Raw genomic sequence first — 17,872 nt, 5'->3', positions numbered from 1 at the left:
TATGGAACAACATAATAAAATAGCAAATATTTGCAAAACAAATGAATAAAACAACACAATTAAAGTCTGCTTTGGAAAAGATCGGGTTGTTTACAGCTGCCATACATTCAGGCCTAGGTTGAAAATTTAAAACCACGTATGCCAAGGAGAAACCAATCTGCTGGAGGCTTTCAAATGCGGCCTGTGTTTCCTGACAGTATTACTTCTGGGAAAGGTGACAGATACACTGAAGCTGAACCTTTCAACGGCACTATCTTGTGTGAGGTTTCTTCTTACATTCTGAAAAGAACGTCTTCTTTGTAACTGCTCCTTAATTCAAATTTCTATGTCTTCATTCTGACAAAGTCACAATTTCACTACGTCGATCAACATTAGAGAAAGTAAATGCCAGTGTGAATGGTGCAAATCTGCTATTAAGAATGTTTAATCTGAATCCGATGATCCGTGTTTTTTAATTCGTTTCTGGGTGTTTTTGTGTAATTTGATGTTGTCCTTTCCCTTCTTTTTAGCCTTGTCTTTTCTAATTAGCAACTTAAACCCACAGCAGGAGACAGCACCGCACTATCCATGCAGGAAGATAAGGGCGCCCTACTATTGCCCAACAAAGAAGAGCAGTAGAGGAATTTTCATTAGAATAAAGCCCCCCCAATGCCTTAAACCCCACTGTGAAATTACAATGGCACAAAAGAGGTGCCAGCAGGGATGCAAACTCATAACTGGAAGTGTCACCCTAAAAAAGCCACTTTGGAGATGGACAGGAGAAAGCAGAGTACAATAACTTACTTCCTGTGATAAGGGAAAACAAAAGTGGAACATAAGCCGCCCTCCCATTGCCACCCATTAAGAAAACACCTGTTCACTACTGCTGAAACATCTCTTTCTTGTCACGTGGGGTGCCTGAAAGATGTCTTCAAGCTTTCATCAATACTGTCGTGTTTTGGCCTTCTGCACTCACTGAATGTGTGTGGAGAAAAGTGGAGAAAACAACTGTTGGCAGCATGAAACGCTAGACCCGTCCATGCTGTCAGAGCGAAGTGCTGCTGCCTATTTCATATGGAAATCAATGCAGCAGAATGCAGTCAATTGCCAAACAAGTGACTTTGGCTCTTACTGCTACACACAAAACGGTGAAAAACCAGGGGGGCTTTGGCAGTGGCATGGGAGCAAAAGGGAGGAATAAATGGAGTGAGGAATAAAGCCTCAGTCCGGTTAGAACTGAGGAATACTCAACATGATTTTTGGTACGTGCCTTAACAAAAGCACGAGTGAAAAGAACCATAAATTAAGTTGTCACAATGCAATGAGTCACTGGATAACTTATTTTTCTTCTGTGCAGCGCGTCTCAGCTGACCAACTGTTTACTGGAAGCTAAACTCCATCCTTAGTGTCTGTAACCTCGACTGAGGGAGCTGTACGAAAAGAAAGGATTTGCTCTCCATTTGTGCCAACTGTGTTCCTGTTTCTAACGCAGTGTAACTGTTGCTCAAGGATTTAGGCTCCTGCACCGGAAAGAAGCCGGCATGTGTGAGGTTTAACGCGCACGTGCTGGCCAAGTTTGTGTGTCTCAAAAACTTTGAACAGAGGATGTTTTAAAGACGTCATTATTACAGACTCACACCACAAATACACTCTTAGAAATAAAGATGCTAACTAGAACAATAAAGGGTTCTTTAGCTTGTCCCCCTATGAGAACCGATTTTGGTTCATGTTCTTTTTAAAAAGGTTCCACTTGGAACCCTTTCAGAGAGTTCTAACTAGAATCCAACATAAAGGGTTATGCCTCGAACCATCTTTGAATCATCCAGAACCCCCTATGAGAAGTTCTAAAGAGAACCCTTCTATGATGCAATGGTTCCAACCAGAACCTGTCTGGAGATTCTATCCAGAACCTATCCACTTTCTAAAGGTGCAAATAAGAAACCATGAAACCCTTTTTTAAATCCCATGAGTTTTATCAAGAACACACACAGGGGGTTCTACCAAGACCCTTTTTATATTCCAAGGGTTTTATCTAGAACATTCTCAGGAGGTTCTTTCAAGACCCTTTTTATATTCAAAGGGTTTTATCAAGAAAACACCCTGGGGGTTCTTCCAAGAATCTTTTTATATTCCAAGGGTTTTTATCTAGAACACAGCAAGGGGGTTCTACTGAGGTTCTTCTTATATTCCAATTTTTTTTTTATTTAGAACACACTATGTGGTCCTACAGTGAACCTTATATATACCAAGGCTTTTAGCTAAAACACACTGAGGGGATCCTATAATAGAACCTTTTTGCATTCCAAGAGTCTTATCTAGAACACATCGAGGGGGTCCAGCAGAGAACCATATTATACTCCATATATTATTTTTTGTCTTAAATACATTCAGGGGGTTCCAATTTGATTCAAAAAAACCCTTGACAAACCCTTGATGAAAGAGTTCTTCAAGTATTTCAACAATATTTGAAGAAGGGTTTTTAATGGAACCCTTAGTCTTTCTTTAAAAAATGGTTCCTCAGTAGCAAATGTTTCTGAGTGGAACCTCAGCCTGTCAGGAAGAATCAAATCAAGACACTGTAGACCATCACCTGAACAAAATACTGAGACTGCATTTACATTAACAAACATGTCTGTTTCACAATAATAAAAACGTAATCTTTAACACCATTAAAATTCTTACTGTGCACTTAATAGGTTATTAAGACTTTGCTAGCCAATGATTAAAGGAGAAAACAACACAATTTACTGCCAAAACATGTCTGGAACAGCAAAAATGGCAGAGGGTAGTTAACAAATCAGCACCATGAAATCCCCTCAGACTGTCACATTAGCTATTAATGCCAGTGTAAGCAATCTGCCAAGCCAGAGGGCTGGACAATGTGTGACAGAAGGTCATGGAAAAAACAACTATCAAACTAAAGGATTTTTTTGGGGAGGATCAGGCAGAGATTAGAGAAAGTACCCCCTGTCCCCCCATAGTAAAACTACATAAAGAAATCATTACTAATCTATCTGAGTATATGATAAAGTCTGATGTATAACAACAGATAGCCTTCAGGAAGCACCTGATACTCAGTATAACATGGAAAGGAAAGGCTCTGTGTATTTTATTTAAGCAGTCTACATCACTGTCTGTTAATCACAACAAATCCAAGCCAATGATCAACGTGAACATGCTGACAAAGTCTACTCAGAGTCTGCTGTTTTCGTCAAGTCATCATTTTGTACACCTCAGTTGTCACCAGCAAATTTCAGCTGCAAGTCCTGCAACTGCTGTAACTCAAGGAAATGCCATGTGAATTTTTCTAAATGCTATGGTCTCAGGGTCAGCACTGTTATATTGTTTTTTGGCGTGGATACAGTCCACCTTTTTTGTTTTTGTCTGTCTGTTAGCCAGTGAGGAAATAGGTTCAGGATATTTCATAATGAATGAATAAGAAAACTGTAGCCATGACCTTCCTCTTGGTACAGTTTATTTTTCTTAACTCCAAACTGCCCCTTAGGTAGAAATGGTTCCATTCTGCAGCAGCTGCAGTGTAATTAGTTGCTTGATTCACACTAAGGAGCTTACATACTAAGGGTTGAGCAAAAAGAAAGCAGATTACAATTTGAGAAGTAGGATCTAGCTCGGCTACAAACACAAGAGACAAACACAAGACTGTCATGTTTAAAGAGCAGAATCTAACCATATTGTCTGTCTCTGTCCTACAATAGGAAATAAAGGTCATCCTCGAGCTGGAATCACATTTGAGTCAGTGGTTTGCGGCGTAAAAATCTGCCCCACTGAATGAGATTTGTACCAGTGGCTCTCAGTCCTCACAGATTGTCTGTAAGTCACATGCTCTTTTCTGTTACCTAGCAACAGTAAAGCTCAGGCAAAAGTTCCTCAAGAGAACTTCCAATCTGTCTGAGGAAGGCTTTGTGCTCAACCTTTAAAGTAATACTATGTGGTAAAACATTTAGCTCCAGAGCCAGAATTACTTTACCTAGCGGCCACATCAAAATTACAGGAGGAGACTGCGTGGTTCCATTGTACCAGTGGCTTTTTGAATCATCAACAAGATTTTTTCCATGTGTTTAGTAAATTTATCTTTAATTCCCATTAAAACTTGAGCTGTTACTCATTGGATGGCTACAGTTTATCTGTAGTTAAGAAAAATAGAAAAGTGTTAAGATTCAGCAACACTTCAGCTTCAGTTTCCCTTTGCAGCAACTGATTTGTTTTGATGAGCAACAAGTGTACTGAGTGAATCACTAGTGGCACTGCAACTCTGCAAGTTCCTCAATGAATCATGCAACTGACAGCTTGGGTGAACAGAATAAAATGTGTAAGGGAAAAAAATAACATTGCTTACCTTCAGAGTGGCACCATCTAACACAGCATATGAAGACGAGAACGAGTTTAAGTAGCAGTGCTCTCCACATTCTGGCTGGTCCGTCCAGCTCCGCTGTGCAGATGGAGGAGCTGCAGGGACTGGAGCTGCTGGGATGCTGTTGCTTTCTTCTGTCTGTCTTTCTTGGCCCGCTAGTTGATGAAAAGGGGCGTGCACAAAGGCCAGGACAGCCGCTCCCCCAAGCCTGCCTCGGCCCTCCGGATAAATCCCTCTGGCCCTGGAATCTGCATAATGCCATGCAGGTCCGACTTGTCCTGAGTGAGTGCCAGTGATTTTTCGCTCACAGCGGGCCATCATCACTGTTTATTTGCCCCGCACTTGGGGAATATGAAGGTGCCAACAGGGCCTGGGAGGAAAATAATGAAGAGGATAAAAATTACATAAAACTACGAAAAAGCATTAAATTAGGTTGTCCTTAAGGCCAAGACGAGTAATGTAATCCCAAAGTCGCTGGTTCGAGTCCGCTCAAGGATCCTTGTAGTATGTTTTGCAGACACTTCCCCACACCAAACATGATAGAATTAACATTAGCTACGAATAGGAAATTGCAAGACATTGTAACAGTGTTTTACATATTAAATCCATGCTAAATAAGAGGTGAAAATGCCAGTGGATAGTCACAAATTCATTGCAGAGTGTCAGTAGTCCCGTAGGAATATAAATATTCCCCCACAGACTACACAAGTGATTAATAAAACAATTAAAATGACCGCACCGCCAGATCTCAACGTGAACAGTGTAAAAAAAAAAAAAAAAAAAAAAAGACAGCTGCCATACTTTTACATAACTAAAAATGTACCAAAGAGAAACTACTAATACTGGAGAAGACTGCTTCTGCATTGTGATTCATTTCGAGTCCATACCTTCACCGTGGTGGCGGCTGATCAGAAGCCCAACAGCTCCATCATGCGGCCGGGCAAAGGCACCAGCAGCGTTTCACCTGCCGCTGGCGTTAAATCACAGGACAGCCCGAAGTGATGGTTGCCATTAGCGACCGAGCAACTGAAACTTGGAGATGCCTGCCACGAAATGTGGAACCGATCCTCGAAGAAAAACTGGTTTGTCTATTTAAGTACAGAGGAAGCGCTGTAACTGCCGCCACTTCCTTTTTGCGTTTTATTTTTACTCGTTATGGCAGCTCCACAGAAGAATGCAGAAAGTTTCATGAAGTTGGAGGGCAGCACGACGGAGGTAACGCTGTGTAAAATTAACCGTGAAATTGCTCTCAAACTAGCTAGTAGCTGGCTAATTTACCTAGTTAGCTCTAACTTGCTAGTTCACGTCTCCTGCTGAGTACATTTCAAATTTAGTGTCAGGTTAGCTATCTTAGATGGGCAACTGTTATTAATCATTATCTTTACAACAAACGGGTGGTATTTAATTTATTTTAAATCTTTAAATAATCTTAAATAATCTTAATCTTAACATTCGCTGAAAAGCAGTAAGATAGCAACTATCCAGCAAACGTCTCGCGCACGTGAAGTCTTCAGACGTCACGTGCCAAAGCCAAACCGTATAAATTTTATATTTTTTGCCCACCTGCTATCTGTTATTATGACAGCTCTTAAAGTATGATTTTTAGACATTTGGGAGTTGATTTCTTTTTGTATTATGGGTGTAACAAAATGTCGAAAATACATAATATGGCAATAATATACTTTGAGATAGATTCAAAAAATCAAAACACCGTGACAAAACACTGTGAACACTAGATAACAATGTTGTTATCTCGCTTCAGTGTTCTGATTCCATAAATAGTCAAATGTTATGCATATTGTGGTGTGTTCTTCATACTATGACAGATTTCCTGCAATTAGATCAGGATCAAAATATTAATAAAAATAAATCAGAAAATATTGAATCATAACCCCTGTATTGTGATATGTATGTATCGCCAGTCTATTGCTAATACACAGCCCTAGTATATGTGCATTGTTTATGTCCAGCGGTTGAAATAAATAATATAGTAGAGCCCAAATGATTCTGGATACTGATAGCTTCTTAAAGAGTAATGAATACTGATATCAATACCAGTATTCTTTATATAGACTATAATATACAGAATATAGAATACATACATAAACACACATTTGCAGTGGTCCCTCAAAAGTGCTTAATACTTGTGACAATGCTATTTTCCAGGCAGGATATTTAACAATATCTGTTATATGTTTAACAAGAACTGTTATAAACCCAAGTAAACTTAATGTATCCACCTTTTTGAAATGAGGCTGAGAGTATACTCACTTATTTTCACATCCACTGTAAAAATCAGTGTTGCCATTACAGTTTGTCCATTAGAGAACACTTCAGGCTTATTTTTCAAGTGTAAAATGTGTCCTTCTGTTCATAGTGATCATAGTTCTCAAAATAAGTATTGAAATAATATCATTGGAAGTTTTGTATAACCCTAGCCCTAGTCCAAACAAAGCATAGCCGTTCTAAGAAGCTGCGAAAAACATTTGTCTATCATGTTTTTATACAGAGCTTTTTTTCCTTGTTCCCAGCATATAGACTGTGTTCAGAAATCACTGGAGAAACTTAGAAGCCTTTCTGCAGAGGATACCCCAGAGACCCTGCGGTCCAGGATAGATGAACAGTCCAGTCTGATCTGCATACTGAAACAGAGAGCAGATGAGCTGCTTCTTCGATGTCAAGCCCTGCAAAAAATCAATACGGAGCTGGAGGGCCGAGTAACAGACTGCCAGAAAGAACTGAACAGTGAAAGGAAGAAAGCAGAGCTAATAGAGAAGAGATTTATGGATTTAGCTGCCAACAACAAAGGGATTATTGCTTTCATGGACGAGTACAAAAATCACAATGCTCAGTTAAAGCTGGAAAACAAACAGCTGCAGTCAGAAAATGAAACACTTTTCTCCCAGAAATTACAGGATAAGGAAGTTTTTGTTCAAAAACTGATGCAAGAAATCAAAGAGCTGACAGAGAAAAACGCAAATAAGGAAAATGAATATCGGTAAGAAGAATCAATGACAGTTACTAATAGTGCTGAAATATCAGTATATTGGTTTGTAAGTACTAAGTCTCATTATCATATTAAAAGTATTTTATCCAGTAAAACTGCAGACATACACTGGTTCCATCTTTTACAATGTGAAGATGTGTTGTTTTTCTCTGTTATTCTAAAGTTAATATCATTGAGTTATGGATTGTATTGAAAAATTGGCCCACAGATTCATAATCAAAAATGAAGTAGTCATCAGTTAAATTTCTACAAAAATACTGCTGATTTTGATGCTGTATTTTACATCTATGTTTTAGGGAGAAATTGGCTGGATACCAATCAAAACTCCTGGAACAAAAGACTGAGCATCAAGCCAAGGAGGCATCACTACTTGATCAACTGCATGTTGCTCAGCAACAGAAAAGAGATTCTGTAATGATGTGCAAAGGTGGGTATCAAATGATTAAGGATTCTCTGAAGCACTACAGAATACAATCACTTGTAAACACGTGGCCTTTCCATGATCAGACCTTAAGATGAAGCTACAAAACGCTGAAGAAGAGCACACTTTGATGAAAACCAACCTGAGAGAAAGCATAACAAGCCTCACCAAAGAGAAGGACAAGTTATTGCATCTGTCCATGGAAAGAGGAAAAGTAATACAGGTGGCTGAGGACTATTTGTTCTGTTATTCGCAATAAAATCACAACTCTGCAGAAATGAAACAAACCACTTCATGTGCTTTCACATTGGTGTTAAATACAGGAGAAACAAGAGGAGATACAGCAGCTGGAGACAAAATGGAAAGAAGAGAAAAAAGCCCGGGCCAAAGCAGAGGACAGGTAAATTGTGCATCAGTAAAAGACTACTGCTTCACAAAAAATCTTTAAAGTATAATAAGTATTGTCCCTTGACCTTGCCTCAGATTTGAACAGGAAGCAGGCACTGTCAATGCAGATATAAAAGTCAAGTCTCTCCAGTCTGCTCTCGATGAATCCACTGCAAAATATCAGAAGTTCAAAAAGGTTTGTTGGAATCTGCAATATTTAAGTGTAATAGACAGTGGCCAATATAGGATTGAGAACATGCTCAACATATATCCTGTCATTATTTTACAGGATTTTGAAGCCTTCAAAGAACACAGTGCCAACCTTATTATACAAGAAAGAGAGTTGAACAAGAAACTTCTCCACATGACGGGCTAAACAAACAGTGTTAGTGTTACGTTTTCCTGACTATGTTTCCATTAAAACTCATTTTCACCAAAAATGCTTGTTCACTGACAGTGTTAACAATTACAGGAACAATGTAGCTCTGCAGGACCACAGGACACTTGCCACATTGTAATTTGACAAGATAACAAGTGACAAGTCCTCCGCTGTAACTTGATGAGCTGTTTACACCGGTCAGTCGTCTGTCAACGCAAAGCTAAGCTTGTTTTCCTGAAAACCAAAACCCACTGTTTTGAAAAGACACTTCAGACTGAGTTAAGTTGCTGCCTATTTCTCTGCCTGCCAGACTCCATTAATACGTTGCTCAATTTAACTGTTCTAAACATCTGCAGCTTCTAAAAGTATATTAATGATTTCTTACGACACAAAAAGACACTTACTCCTTCTACAAACACCACGGCATTAATTTGAACTTTAATGTGAAACAGGCAGACAAAAACCTGGGGCCCTTTAAGGGGGTGCAGAGCCACAGCAGGTTTCTGAATGGCGGGCATGCCAGAATAAGCTTGGGAAACACAGCTTGTATCTCTTTTGATGTGATGGTCATTTTATGGTTTATTACAGTAAATATATTACAGATTTCTCCTTGGGGAAAAAAGGGACAGCCAAGGACATTTTGTTATATTACAATTTTTTTTATTTTACCTTCACCTTTCCAGAGAAATTGAACCACAACACAACATACTTAGCATGACATGTTAGAAGTTCCTCAAATAGAAATTATACTGTACAAATATTTGTCTGATAAAACCTTACAGACGAATCACTTAAGAATGCTCCTCTGCCAGTTTCTCAGCCTTCTGGACTACTTCTTCAATGGGACCCACCATGTAGAAAGCTTGCTCTGGCAGGGCATCGTATTCACCTTTAAGAGAGACAAAAATAAATAAACATTACAATCAAATGTCCATTAAGTTCATCCCAGTTAGAAATGCTTTAATCTTGCTGCAGCACTCTACCTCCAAGAATGCTCTTGAAGCCTTTGATTGTTTCTTTGAGAGGCACCAGCTTTCCCAAGTGGCCAGTGAAGACTTCTGCAACCTGGAAGGGCTGCGACAAGAAACGCTGGATCTTACGAGCGCGAGCTACAGTCAGCTTATCTTCCTCAGACAATTCATCCATACCCAGGATAGCAATGATGTCCTGCAATGACTTGTAATCCTAAAAAGGGAACAGTTAGACAAGGGTTTAGTTTAGTTTTTGGATTGGATTGTTAACAGTCATTAAAAATTCACTGAAATCCAACATAAGGCTTGCCTGAAGAATCTTCTGCACACCACGAGCAACATCATAGTGCTCAGCTCCGACAATGTTGGGGTCCATGATACGGGAGGTGGAATCCAGAGGGTCCACAGCAGGATAGATACCGAGCTCGGCAATAGCACGGGACAGCACAGTTGTTGCATCCAAGTGAGCGAAAGTTGTGGCAGGAGCAGGGTCAGTCAAGTCATCAGCAGGCACATAGATAGCCTGTTAAAAAAAAGTGAGAAAAATGAGCAATATTTGCATGAATAATCAAGAAAAGGAGAGCGTGCTGACATGATTAGCTTCTCGTGGCGTCTCACTTGTACTGAAGTGATGGAGCCCTTCTTGGTGGTTGTAATTCTCTCCTGCATTGTACCCATATCAGTGGCCAGGGTGGGCTGGTAACCCACAGCAGAGGGGATACGACCCAACAGGGCAGACACCTGAAGGACAATGATGCAAATATTAAAAAACAAGATATATACTCTGTATTTTGTTGACAATATTGCACATAATAAAACATTTATTTGGCACAGCGCACCTCTGATCCAGCCTGGGTGAACCTAAAGATGTTGTCAATAAAGAGAAGTACGTCCTGTCCCTCCTGATCACGGAAGTATTCAGCAACAGTCAGACCGGTCAGAGCGACTCTGGCGCGGGCACCTGGGGGCTCGTTCATCTGACCGTACACCAGAGCTACCTGTGAACAACAATCACCCGTAGAGTTTAGCGCGAGTTTACACTGAAGAGATCCACATGAATCCATCAACACTAATAAACTACAAAAGCTAAAGGGCGTTTTAACAAAAATGTAACCCACCTTTGAGGTGGTGTCCTTCAGGTTAATGACACCAGACTCAATCATTTCATGGTACAAGTCATTTCCCTCACGGGTTCGCTCTCCTACTCCAGCAAACACAGAGTAACCACCGTGAGCCTTGGCCACGTTGTTGATCAGCTCCATAATCAGCACAGTCTTGCCGACACCAGCACCGCCAAACAGACCTGAAGGAAAACAACATGCACAGTAATCAATTATTACGATGTGCATGTATGAAAATGTGAAAAAAAAAAATGTAGGGCGTCAGAAAATCCACCAACCGATCTTTCCACCCTTTGCGTAGGGAGCCAGCAGATCCACCACTTTGATGCCAGTGACCAGGATCTCCTGCTCCACACTCATGTCCGTGAACTCAGGAGCTTCAGCGTGAATAGGAGCAGTTCTGCAAGATTTAATTGAAAAAAAAAAAAAAGTTTTAATTGTCAATAAATCTTGTGAAAAGACCCAAGCGAGCGAAAAACAAAATGCATTCTTTATTCCTTAACACTCACACAAATTGCCTAGTAGCTGATACAAACAGGGTTGTTGGCCCAACAAGAAGTTTGGCCATTTCATGGCATTTAGTGACCAAAAAAACACAGAACAACTCCAAAATCATGATTAGGACTGGGTATCGTTTAAAATAAATAAATATCAGTGCTGTTTAAGTGGTACCAGTACCAATAGAGTACTTCATTTTAGGGCTGCAATTAACAATTACTTTCATTGTTGATTAATCTGTCAATTATTTTCTCAATTAATCAATTACTTGTTTTGTCGATAAAATAAGGCAAAATGTCAGTCAGTATGTCCCAAAATCCATTTCATCCACAACTCGATAAGACAAGATACTCAGTTTACTGTCATAGATTACTAAAGAAATAACAAAATATTCACATTTGAGATTCAAACCAATGAATCGATCATCAAAGTAGTTGGAAATGAATAGTTGTAACATCTAATTGAGTAATAATTGCAGCTTTACTTAATCTGATATTCTTTTTCTACTTCATTCGATACTCCCTTTTCTATTTTAGTGTACTTTGTGATATTACTTCTGTTGTTATTGTATTAGACAGTTTCTTAGCATTTACTCCTTACACTTTATATTTAACAGCCTATTATTGCTATTCTTATGTTACTGTCGTTTTTGGAGCAATCTTTATTAAAGTTCTATCTTATCTCTTACCAACTGTGTGAATGGAAGCATTTCTGATACAATTCTTACACAGTTTATGCATTTATTTTTATTAGATACTACAGTTATGTTGTATAGACTTACTGTCAAACACCACAGACAGTATGGGATGTACCTGCTGCAGTAGAGGGTATTGTTGCTGCATTGTTTGTGCTGATGGACTAGAATTCTGCAACCTGGCTATTTATCATCTGTCTTGTTTACACTTGTTTTTTTTTCTTTCATTGTTTGAAACTGGCTGATTTTATATAGTTTTATCATTTGAAATTATTGTTGTTGACATGTCAGATAAACTGCTGCACACTTAACATGTGAATTCAGGTATATTTAAGTATACTTTACCTATCAATCACATCTCTCATTAAATTGGTTAACACTTGTGGTGATCAGCTGCAAGCAAAACCATATAAATAGCGTTTTTTTTTCCCTAGATCTGGACCAAAAAAAAGACTGATTGCAGGTATCATTTGACTGATGATGTTTTGATAATAATACTGGGTTAATCTGGTAGATACCTTAAAACAGTGGTGCCCAACCCTGGTCCTCAAGGACCCCTGTCCTGCATGTTTTAGATGTTTCCCTGCTCCAACACACCTGATTCAAATGATCAGGCTGTTGTCAGGCTTCTGCAGAGACTTGATGATGAGCTGATCATTTGAGTCAGGTGTGTTGGAGCAGGGAAACATCTAAAACATGCAGGACAGGGGTCCCTGAGGACCAGGGTTGGGCACCACTGCCTTAAAAGATACCCAGCCCTTATCACGATCATTTCCTCAGCACTTACTGTTTGGTGCTAATTGGACCCCTCTCATCGATGGGTTCTCCAATGACATTCATGATCCTGCCCAAGGTCTCAGGGCCCACAGGGATCCTGATGGGGGCCCCGGTGTCCAGAACCTTCTGACCACGGACCAGACCCTCTGTGCCATCCATGGCGATCGTCCTGACGGTGTTTTCACCTGAGGAGAGACAGTAAAGACAAACATCATAACGGACACCACAACACTTAGCTGTGGAGCAATGTTTCAACCCCAGTATCCGTCCAGGACACTCACCCAGATGCTGCGCCACCTCAAGCACCAGCCTGCTCTCACGACCAGCCACCTCCAGGGCATTGAGAATGGGAGGTAGGCCCTCATCGAACTGGACGTCCACCACAGCACCAATCACAGCCACTATGCGGCCATTAGCCAGAGCTGCCTGAGCGGCTGGGGCAGCGTAACCCCTGCCTGAAAGGACAATGACAGAGAAAAGACAAGAACATCAATGACAACATATTAAACAGCAGCAATACCTACAATGACAAAGAATAAATAAGGATCAGAATAATGCATGAGATAGCATATATTAAATCTGCAGGACAAATAAGTAAAATATGTTTCCACATTTTGATGCTTTCAGGGTGACATTTTCTCACATTTTGTTGCCAAAAACACTCACTGGGTGAAAAGTTAGTTAGCAGACAGTGTTGACTTGTACTGACTTAGGTGGAAAGGTCATTGATTGGAGACGGTGACACGACACAGGACTGAACCTACAACATCTGACTGAAACAACAATATGACCTTATAACTGTTTCTCTCTTACTTTAGCTGCTTTAATACAATAAAAAATCCCGACTTATCTCAAATGAATGAAGGCGCATGATATATCTGAGGCCTGACCCACTGAGCATGCTAACATTAGCATTAAAGACAAACCAAAGGACGTAAGATGCTGACAGCTCGGTCCATGTTTTAAAAAAGTGTTTTCACTCACTGGAAGAAAGAGCCGCATGTCTCCCGCTGATTGTCTTTAAAGAGTTGATCCCAGCAGGCTTAAAAGCCTGCAGAGCCCCGCTGCAGCACCGTCCCACGGCACCCAACATGGTTAAGATGGCTGAAGGTGAGGGCGCACACACACACACCGGACAGATATGAGCTCAACCCCACAGCCGGTCTGAGCATGCGCAGTCTGTCGTGGTTTTATCCCCGTACTTACCGAAAGGGGGCAGCACAAACTCAGAGCATGGCAGACCTGTATACTCGGATTTCTTTGATTTTTGGTTGTTCCTGTCGTCCTCATGTGGCATGATGAGGGTATTACAGTGTAATTTTTTTTTAAAATTTCATTTAAGAGTTGCACAGTGGTGGAAAGAGTACTTAAAATCTGTACTTATGTACAAGTACTGTTACATTGCTAAACTATTACTCAATTACAACTAAAAGTACTGGTGTTAGAAATATACTTCAGAAAAATTAACAAAAAAAATTAACAAAAAAAATGCTGCAGCTTGCATATACCTTCCTATAATCTTCCTGATATTTTACTCTTTTTTTGGCAACAAGCCTCCAAAATTAACAACAATGAAGAGGGGGGTTCTGAAATTATAGCTCTGTATCTCTGAAGGGCTGTAAAGTGAAAACAGAGATATGGCATGTAACATTTAATCCTTGCCTATTAGTTGATCTGTCTGAGGTGCTTCTCATGTGAGATATACTGCTGTTCTCTTCTTACATCTGTCATCAACAACATAATTCTTAAATACAGTTTACACTGATTTTGGTCTGCTCTTCTGCATGATAGATGGCTCGTGTGCTGGCCTCTGTAGAACAATGCAAATACTTGATTAAAAAAAAGAGTCTTTCAAATTATCTTCTCAAGTCTAAGTCATGTTTGAAGTCATGAACACCAAGTCAAAGTCAAGTCTTTAGTGAAGCAAGTCACAGGTCCCCAAATTTGTGACTTAAAAGGATAGTTTACCAAAAATGAAAATTGAGCCATCATCTACTCGTCCTTATGCCAATTGAAGGTCAAGCTTAGATTTTATTTAGTCCCCAAAACACTGCTGGAGTTTCACAGGAAAACAGAGTTGCAGAATCTCCCAAATGATTGAAGTGAATGGTGACTATTTTTCAAACTTAAAAATCAATGAAAAAAGTAACAATACTGAAATACTGAAAATGATATACTGCTCATCTGGTGTAATTCAGGTCTCCTAAAGCTGGATGTCAGTTTTAGCACTCATTACAAAGCTAAAATGCAAAACTAAAATGTGGCCTGCAACAGATTAGGCAAGCCTTGTTTTTCGCCAAGCAGTTGTTTATGACTTGCAGCCCTTACTAAGGGCAAATGTGTCAAAAAGTGTGAATCACCGCAACCACGAGAGGTCCTTAACCATATAGGCATAAATGTGCACAAAAATAAGCTGATGGGTCCAGTGGTATGAAAGATTAGCTATGGAGAATAGATCCAGCCCCAGTCACAAAATTCAATGGATAACAAACTTTATGTAGTATAAAAATTACTGTGGATTCTTCATTTCTTTCTTTAATCAAACCTACTAATTCTTGTCTAAGGTTTACAAAAGGATTTAATTGATACATGTGGCTGAATTCCACTATTAAAATGTTTAAAATGTTAAACTTGCAAATAGCTTTAAGCTTCTGTAATCACTAGTCGTCACAAACATGATGCAGAGCATTAACAAAAGCATTCAGCCAGTGATGGACGCACATGAAAGACAGCCTGACTTCATCATTTTCACAACTCACAAATGTTGCTAGAGCGTATAGGAGCACTATGAATGGCTGTCATTCATCACAGAGTAAAGTGGCCAAGCCATCATTCAGTGCAACATTCCTTTGTGTCAGAAAGTCTCCTCTAATTACTTCTTGCCTGGAGCTTCGCAATACAAAGCCTCCTCACCTCGAGGACAGCAGACAGAAAGCTCCGTGAATCCTGCCGGTCTGCACAGGACCACCGACCCCATCTTCAAGCCACACCAGGAGAAGCGCGCTCAAAGGTCACCTTGACCAGTCAATGGTCATGGCCGTCTTTTAGGGTCTGCAAGGTGAAGTACCACCTACAGCTTCCAGTTATTTATTTTCTGAAAGATATATTGCATGTCACTCTCCAACTGGTTGCAGCCCCCTTTTTCATCAAGGTATAATTAAAGGAAACAAATCACAATAACCAATAAAAGGTATTCTATGTCTAACAGCACATACGCTCTCTGTTTGAAGTTATTGCTCATTGCCCGTACTAACTGCTTTTTATGGATCTGTTTGCAGTCAAAAAAAAAGGAGGTTTGTATGCAATGCTTATATAGGTCCCTGGTTGCTATTTGAGAGATATTTTAGCACCTTTATCATTTTTCTAACTGCAGTAAAGTTAGCGCATTTCCATCATTTGGTCTAGTGAGGTTTCTGTTGAGAATGCTTGGATCATCCCATGTTTCTTAACTAAAACAGAACATCTAGTTTCCCCTTTTCTAGCATCCCTACACTGTTGCTTGGTCATTTCATAATTAATTTAGAGAAATTCAGACCTTTTAACCCTTTATCCTCAGGCAGGGCTGTTATGGTCATTCCAAAGTCCAGGGTGAAGACCAAAGGTGATCAGGCCTTTGCCATTAGGACCTCTAAACTTTAAAACACCCCTACCTGAGGAATTTATGCTACATCGATGAATCAACTTTCTATATGACCTGTTAAAAATCACCTCTAACCCTATTTTATTGGTGTAATTTTGTCTAAGTTTTGTCTTTACTGAATTTTATTAACTTTTTTTTGATGAAGTCACATCTGACTCTATGCCAAATTTTCAGATTGCAAATTAATAACTATCAAACTCATCCCTGCTTGCTCTGGTCAAAATTAGAGGTCCACGGAGACATCATAATCTGTATCTGTATCTGTTCAACCAACAAAATTATCTGTCTGCATCTGTGTTCAGACAGAAGACCAGAAGTGGGCGTCGTTTATGCTGGAAGTCTGGCAAATGCTTTATTTTCTAACACCTGTAAACCATCAAAATTATTTAATATTTGTGTATAATTAATTATGAAATATTCTTCTACATCCTCATGCTCTATACTTGCCAGACTTGAAACATCAAAAATAGGGAGAGTTTTGAAAATTCTTTCAAAAACCTTCCTTCAACGCGAACGCCGGTTTTCACCATTGGTGCAGTTGCCGGATGTTGGGAATCATAATAGAGTGTCTGTCTCTTCTCTTTCAGTTCCATAACCTAATTTTTAATTTTGTGACCTGTGTAGTTTAAATGGGTGTGTTGGGTAAGTAATTCTTGTTGTTCATTTCAATAATGAGGTTGTTTGTCAAATTTTATTTGGCATTTGTGAATCAAAGTAAACATTTAGAGCAATAGGAGTGACAACACACTTTATAGAGGCTACAGATGAATATGAATACAGGTGTCCCTAGAGATGTTGGCTCGCACTAAAACTCTGAAAACTAAGATTCACCTCACAGACTCTGTCAAATACATCCTCTGATAGCAAATACTGCGAGATAATAAGCAGAATTAGGCAGTAAATCTAACTATTCAATCCCTCCAGGAAGTTGCAATGTTGCAATCGCAACAGTTCATTCAAATTCATGCGTTTGTATTTTTTTTATTTCATCACAGGTACTGAAAAGAACACAGGGTTTGTCACTGTTATTGACATTTATCAATGATCTCTGCACTTTTATATGTTACTATTTTGTGCTGTTTTGACAGAGTTTGATGACAGATTAACAGATTTTGCTCCTTTGTGGAGTACCACCCATGTGCACTTCGTCATCTAAAAATAATGCATATTTTGTAGAAATTTATGCAATCCTGAGCTTTTTTGGTGAGGTTAAAGAGAGACGGACTGCGGGTTTGCTCTCCCTGGAACAAGCTGCTTGATTTGAATGAATCAAACATCTAAAAACATGACAACATGCATCAAAATCTTTTAGAAAAGCTGTCGTGAAATCAGGTATTTTAGGCCACAACAATCTCTGCAAATGAGGGGACTGATAATTTAACTGTATTGTAAGTTTTAAAGAAAGTTGACAAATGAATGAGTCCTAATCCATTAACTGTTTATGTAAGCAGTCAAAAAAGTTTTGCAACTTTTCAAGACAAAATTACAGCATGATAACTATAATTTATCTGTCATAAAAACAAGTTACCCCAAAGTGAATGTATACATCTGTGGTTGATTACACTTAAAGTAATTAAAGTGCAAATTTCAGCAAACACACGTTGTTGCTCGTTGTTGCAAACATAT

The 17,872-nt window shown here is 39.4% G+C and overlaps 3 protein-coding genes across 4 annotated transcripts in view; 1 reads left to right on the top strand and 2 right to left on the bottom strand.

Annotated features, from left to right (window-relative positions):
• The window catches only part of lrp2a (low density lipoprotein receptor-related protein 2a), a 68,932-nt gene extending 64,319 nt beyond the window's left edge, over positions 1 to 4,613 (bottom strand). For both annotated transcript variants that reach the window (XM_084725185.1, XM_084725186.1), the window contains exon 1: positions 4,337 to 4,613. In XM_084725185.1, coding sequence (XP_084581311.1) covers positions 4,337 to 4,613 — 277 coding nt within the window. The remainder of the gene's footprint in view (positions 1 to 4,336) is intronic.
• Positions 4,614 to 5,373: 760 nt separating this feature from the next.
• On the top strand, positions 5,374 to 9,161 carry LOC146323001 (coiled-coil domain-containing protein 89). Its single transcript, XM_084725183.1, has 7 exons — positions 5,374 to 5,566; positions 6,883 to 7,349; positions 7,655 to 7,785; positions 7,866 to 8,002; positions 8,103 to 8,179; positions 8,263 to 8,362; positions 8,456 to 9,161. The coding sequence occupies exons 1-7, from the start codon at positions 5,507 to 5,509 to the stop codon at positions 8,540 to 8,542; spliced, it is 1,059 nt and encodes a 352-aa protein (XP_084581309.1). The 5' UTR covers positions 5,374 to 5,506; the 3' UTR covers positions 8,543 to 9,161.
• A 26-nt stretch (positions 9,162 to 9,187) lies between these two features.
• On the bottom strand, positions 9,188 to 13,749 carry LOC146323000 (ATP synthase F(1) complex catalytic subunit beta, mitochondrial-like). The gene is made up of 10 exons (XM_084725184.1): positions 13,591 to 13,749; positions 12,888 to 13,061; positions 12,617 to 12,791; positions 10,916 to 11,037; positions 10,635 to 10,819; positions 10,356 to 10,514; positions 10,135 to 10,257; positions 9,827 to 10,039; positions 9,529 to 9,730; positions 9,188 to 9,434 (listed from the first exon to the last, which is right to left on the bottom strand). Exons 1-10 carry the CDS (start codon positions 13,697 to 13,699, stop codon positions 9,337 to 9,339), a joined length of 1,560 nt encoding a protein of 519 aa, XP_084581310.1. The 5' UTR covers positions 13,700 to 13,749; the 3' UTR covers positions 9,188 to 9,336.
• Positions 13,750 to 17,872: the final 4,123 nt, after the last annotated feature.

The sequence above is a fragment of the Lutjanus erythropterus genome, chromosome 8 (genome assembly GCF_056507025.1).
Source record: "Lutjanus erythropterus isolate fLutEry1 chromosome 8, fLutEry1.hap2, whole genome shotgun sequence".
In the NCBI taxonomy this organism is placed as follows: Eukaryota; Metazoa; Chordata; class Actinopteri; order Lutjaniformes; family Lutjanidae; genus Lutjanus; species Lutjanus erythropterus.
Note: the sequence above shows the minus strand (reverse complement) of the source record. Positions and strands in the feature narration are given on the sequence as shown.

Coding starts and splice junctions, on each gene's coding strand:
- LOC146323001 (XM_084725183.1), top strand. CDS start 5,507: ATGGCAGCTCCACAGAAGAATGCAGAAAGTTTCATGAAGTTGGAGGGC. Junction 8,003..8,102: donor AAAGAGGAAAAGTAATACAG/GTGGCTGAGGAC, acceptor TGTTAAATACAG/GAGAAACAAGAGGAGATACA. Junction 8,363..8,455: donor AATATCAGAAGTTCAAAAAG/GTTTGTTGGAAT, acceptor ATTATTTTACAG/GATTTTGAAGCCTTCAAAGA.
- LOC146323000 (XM_084725184.1), bottom strand. CDS start 13,699: ATGTTGGGTGCCGTGGGACGGTGCTGCAGCGGGGCTCTGCAGGCTTTT. Junction 10,258..10,355: donor TCACCCAGGCTGGATCAGAG/GTGCGCTGTGCC, acceptor ATTGTCCTTCAG/GTGTCTGCCCTGTTGGGTCG. Junction 9,731..9,826: donor GTGTGCAGAAGATTCTTCAG/GCAAGCCTTATG, acceptor TTCCCTTTTTAG/GATTACAAGTCATTGCAGGA.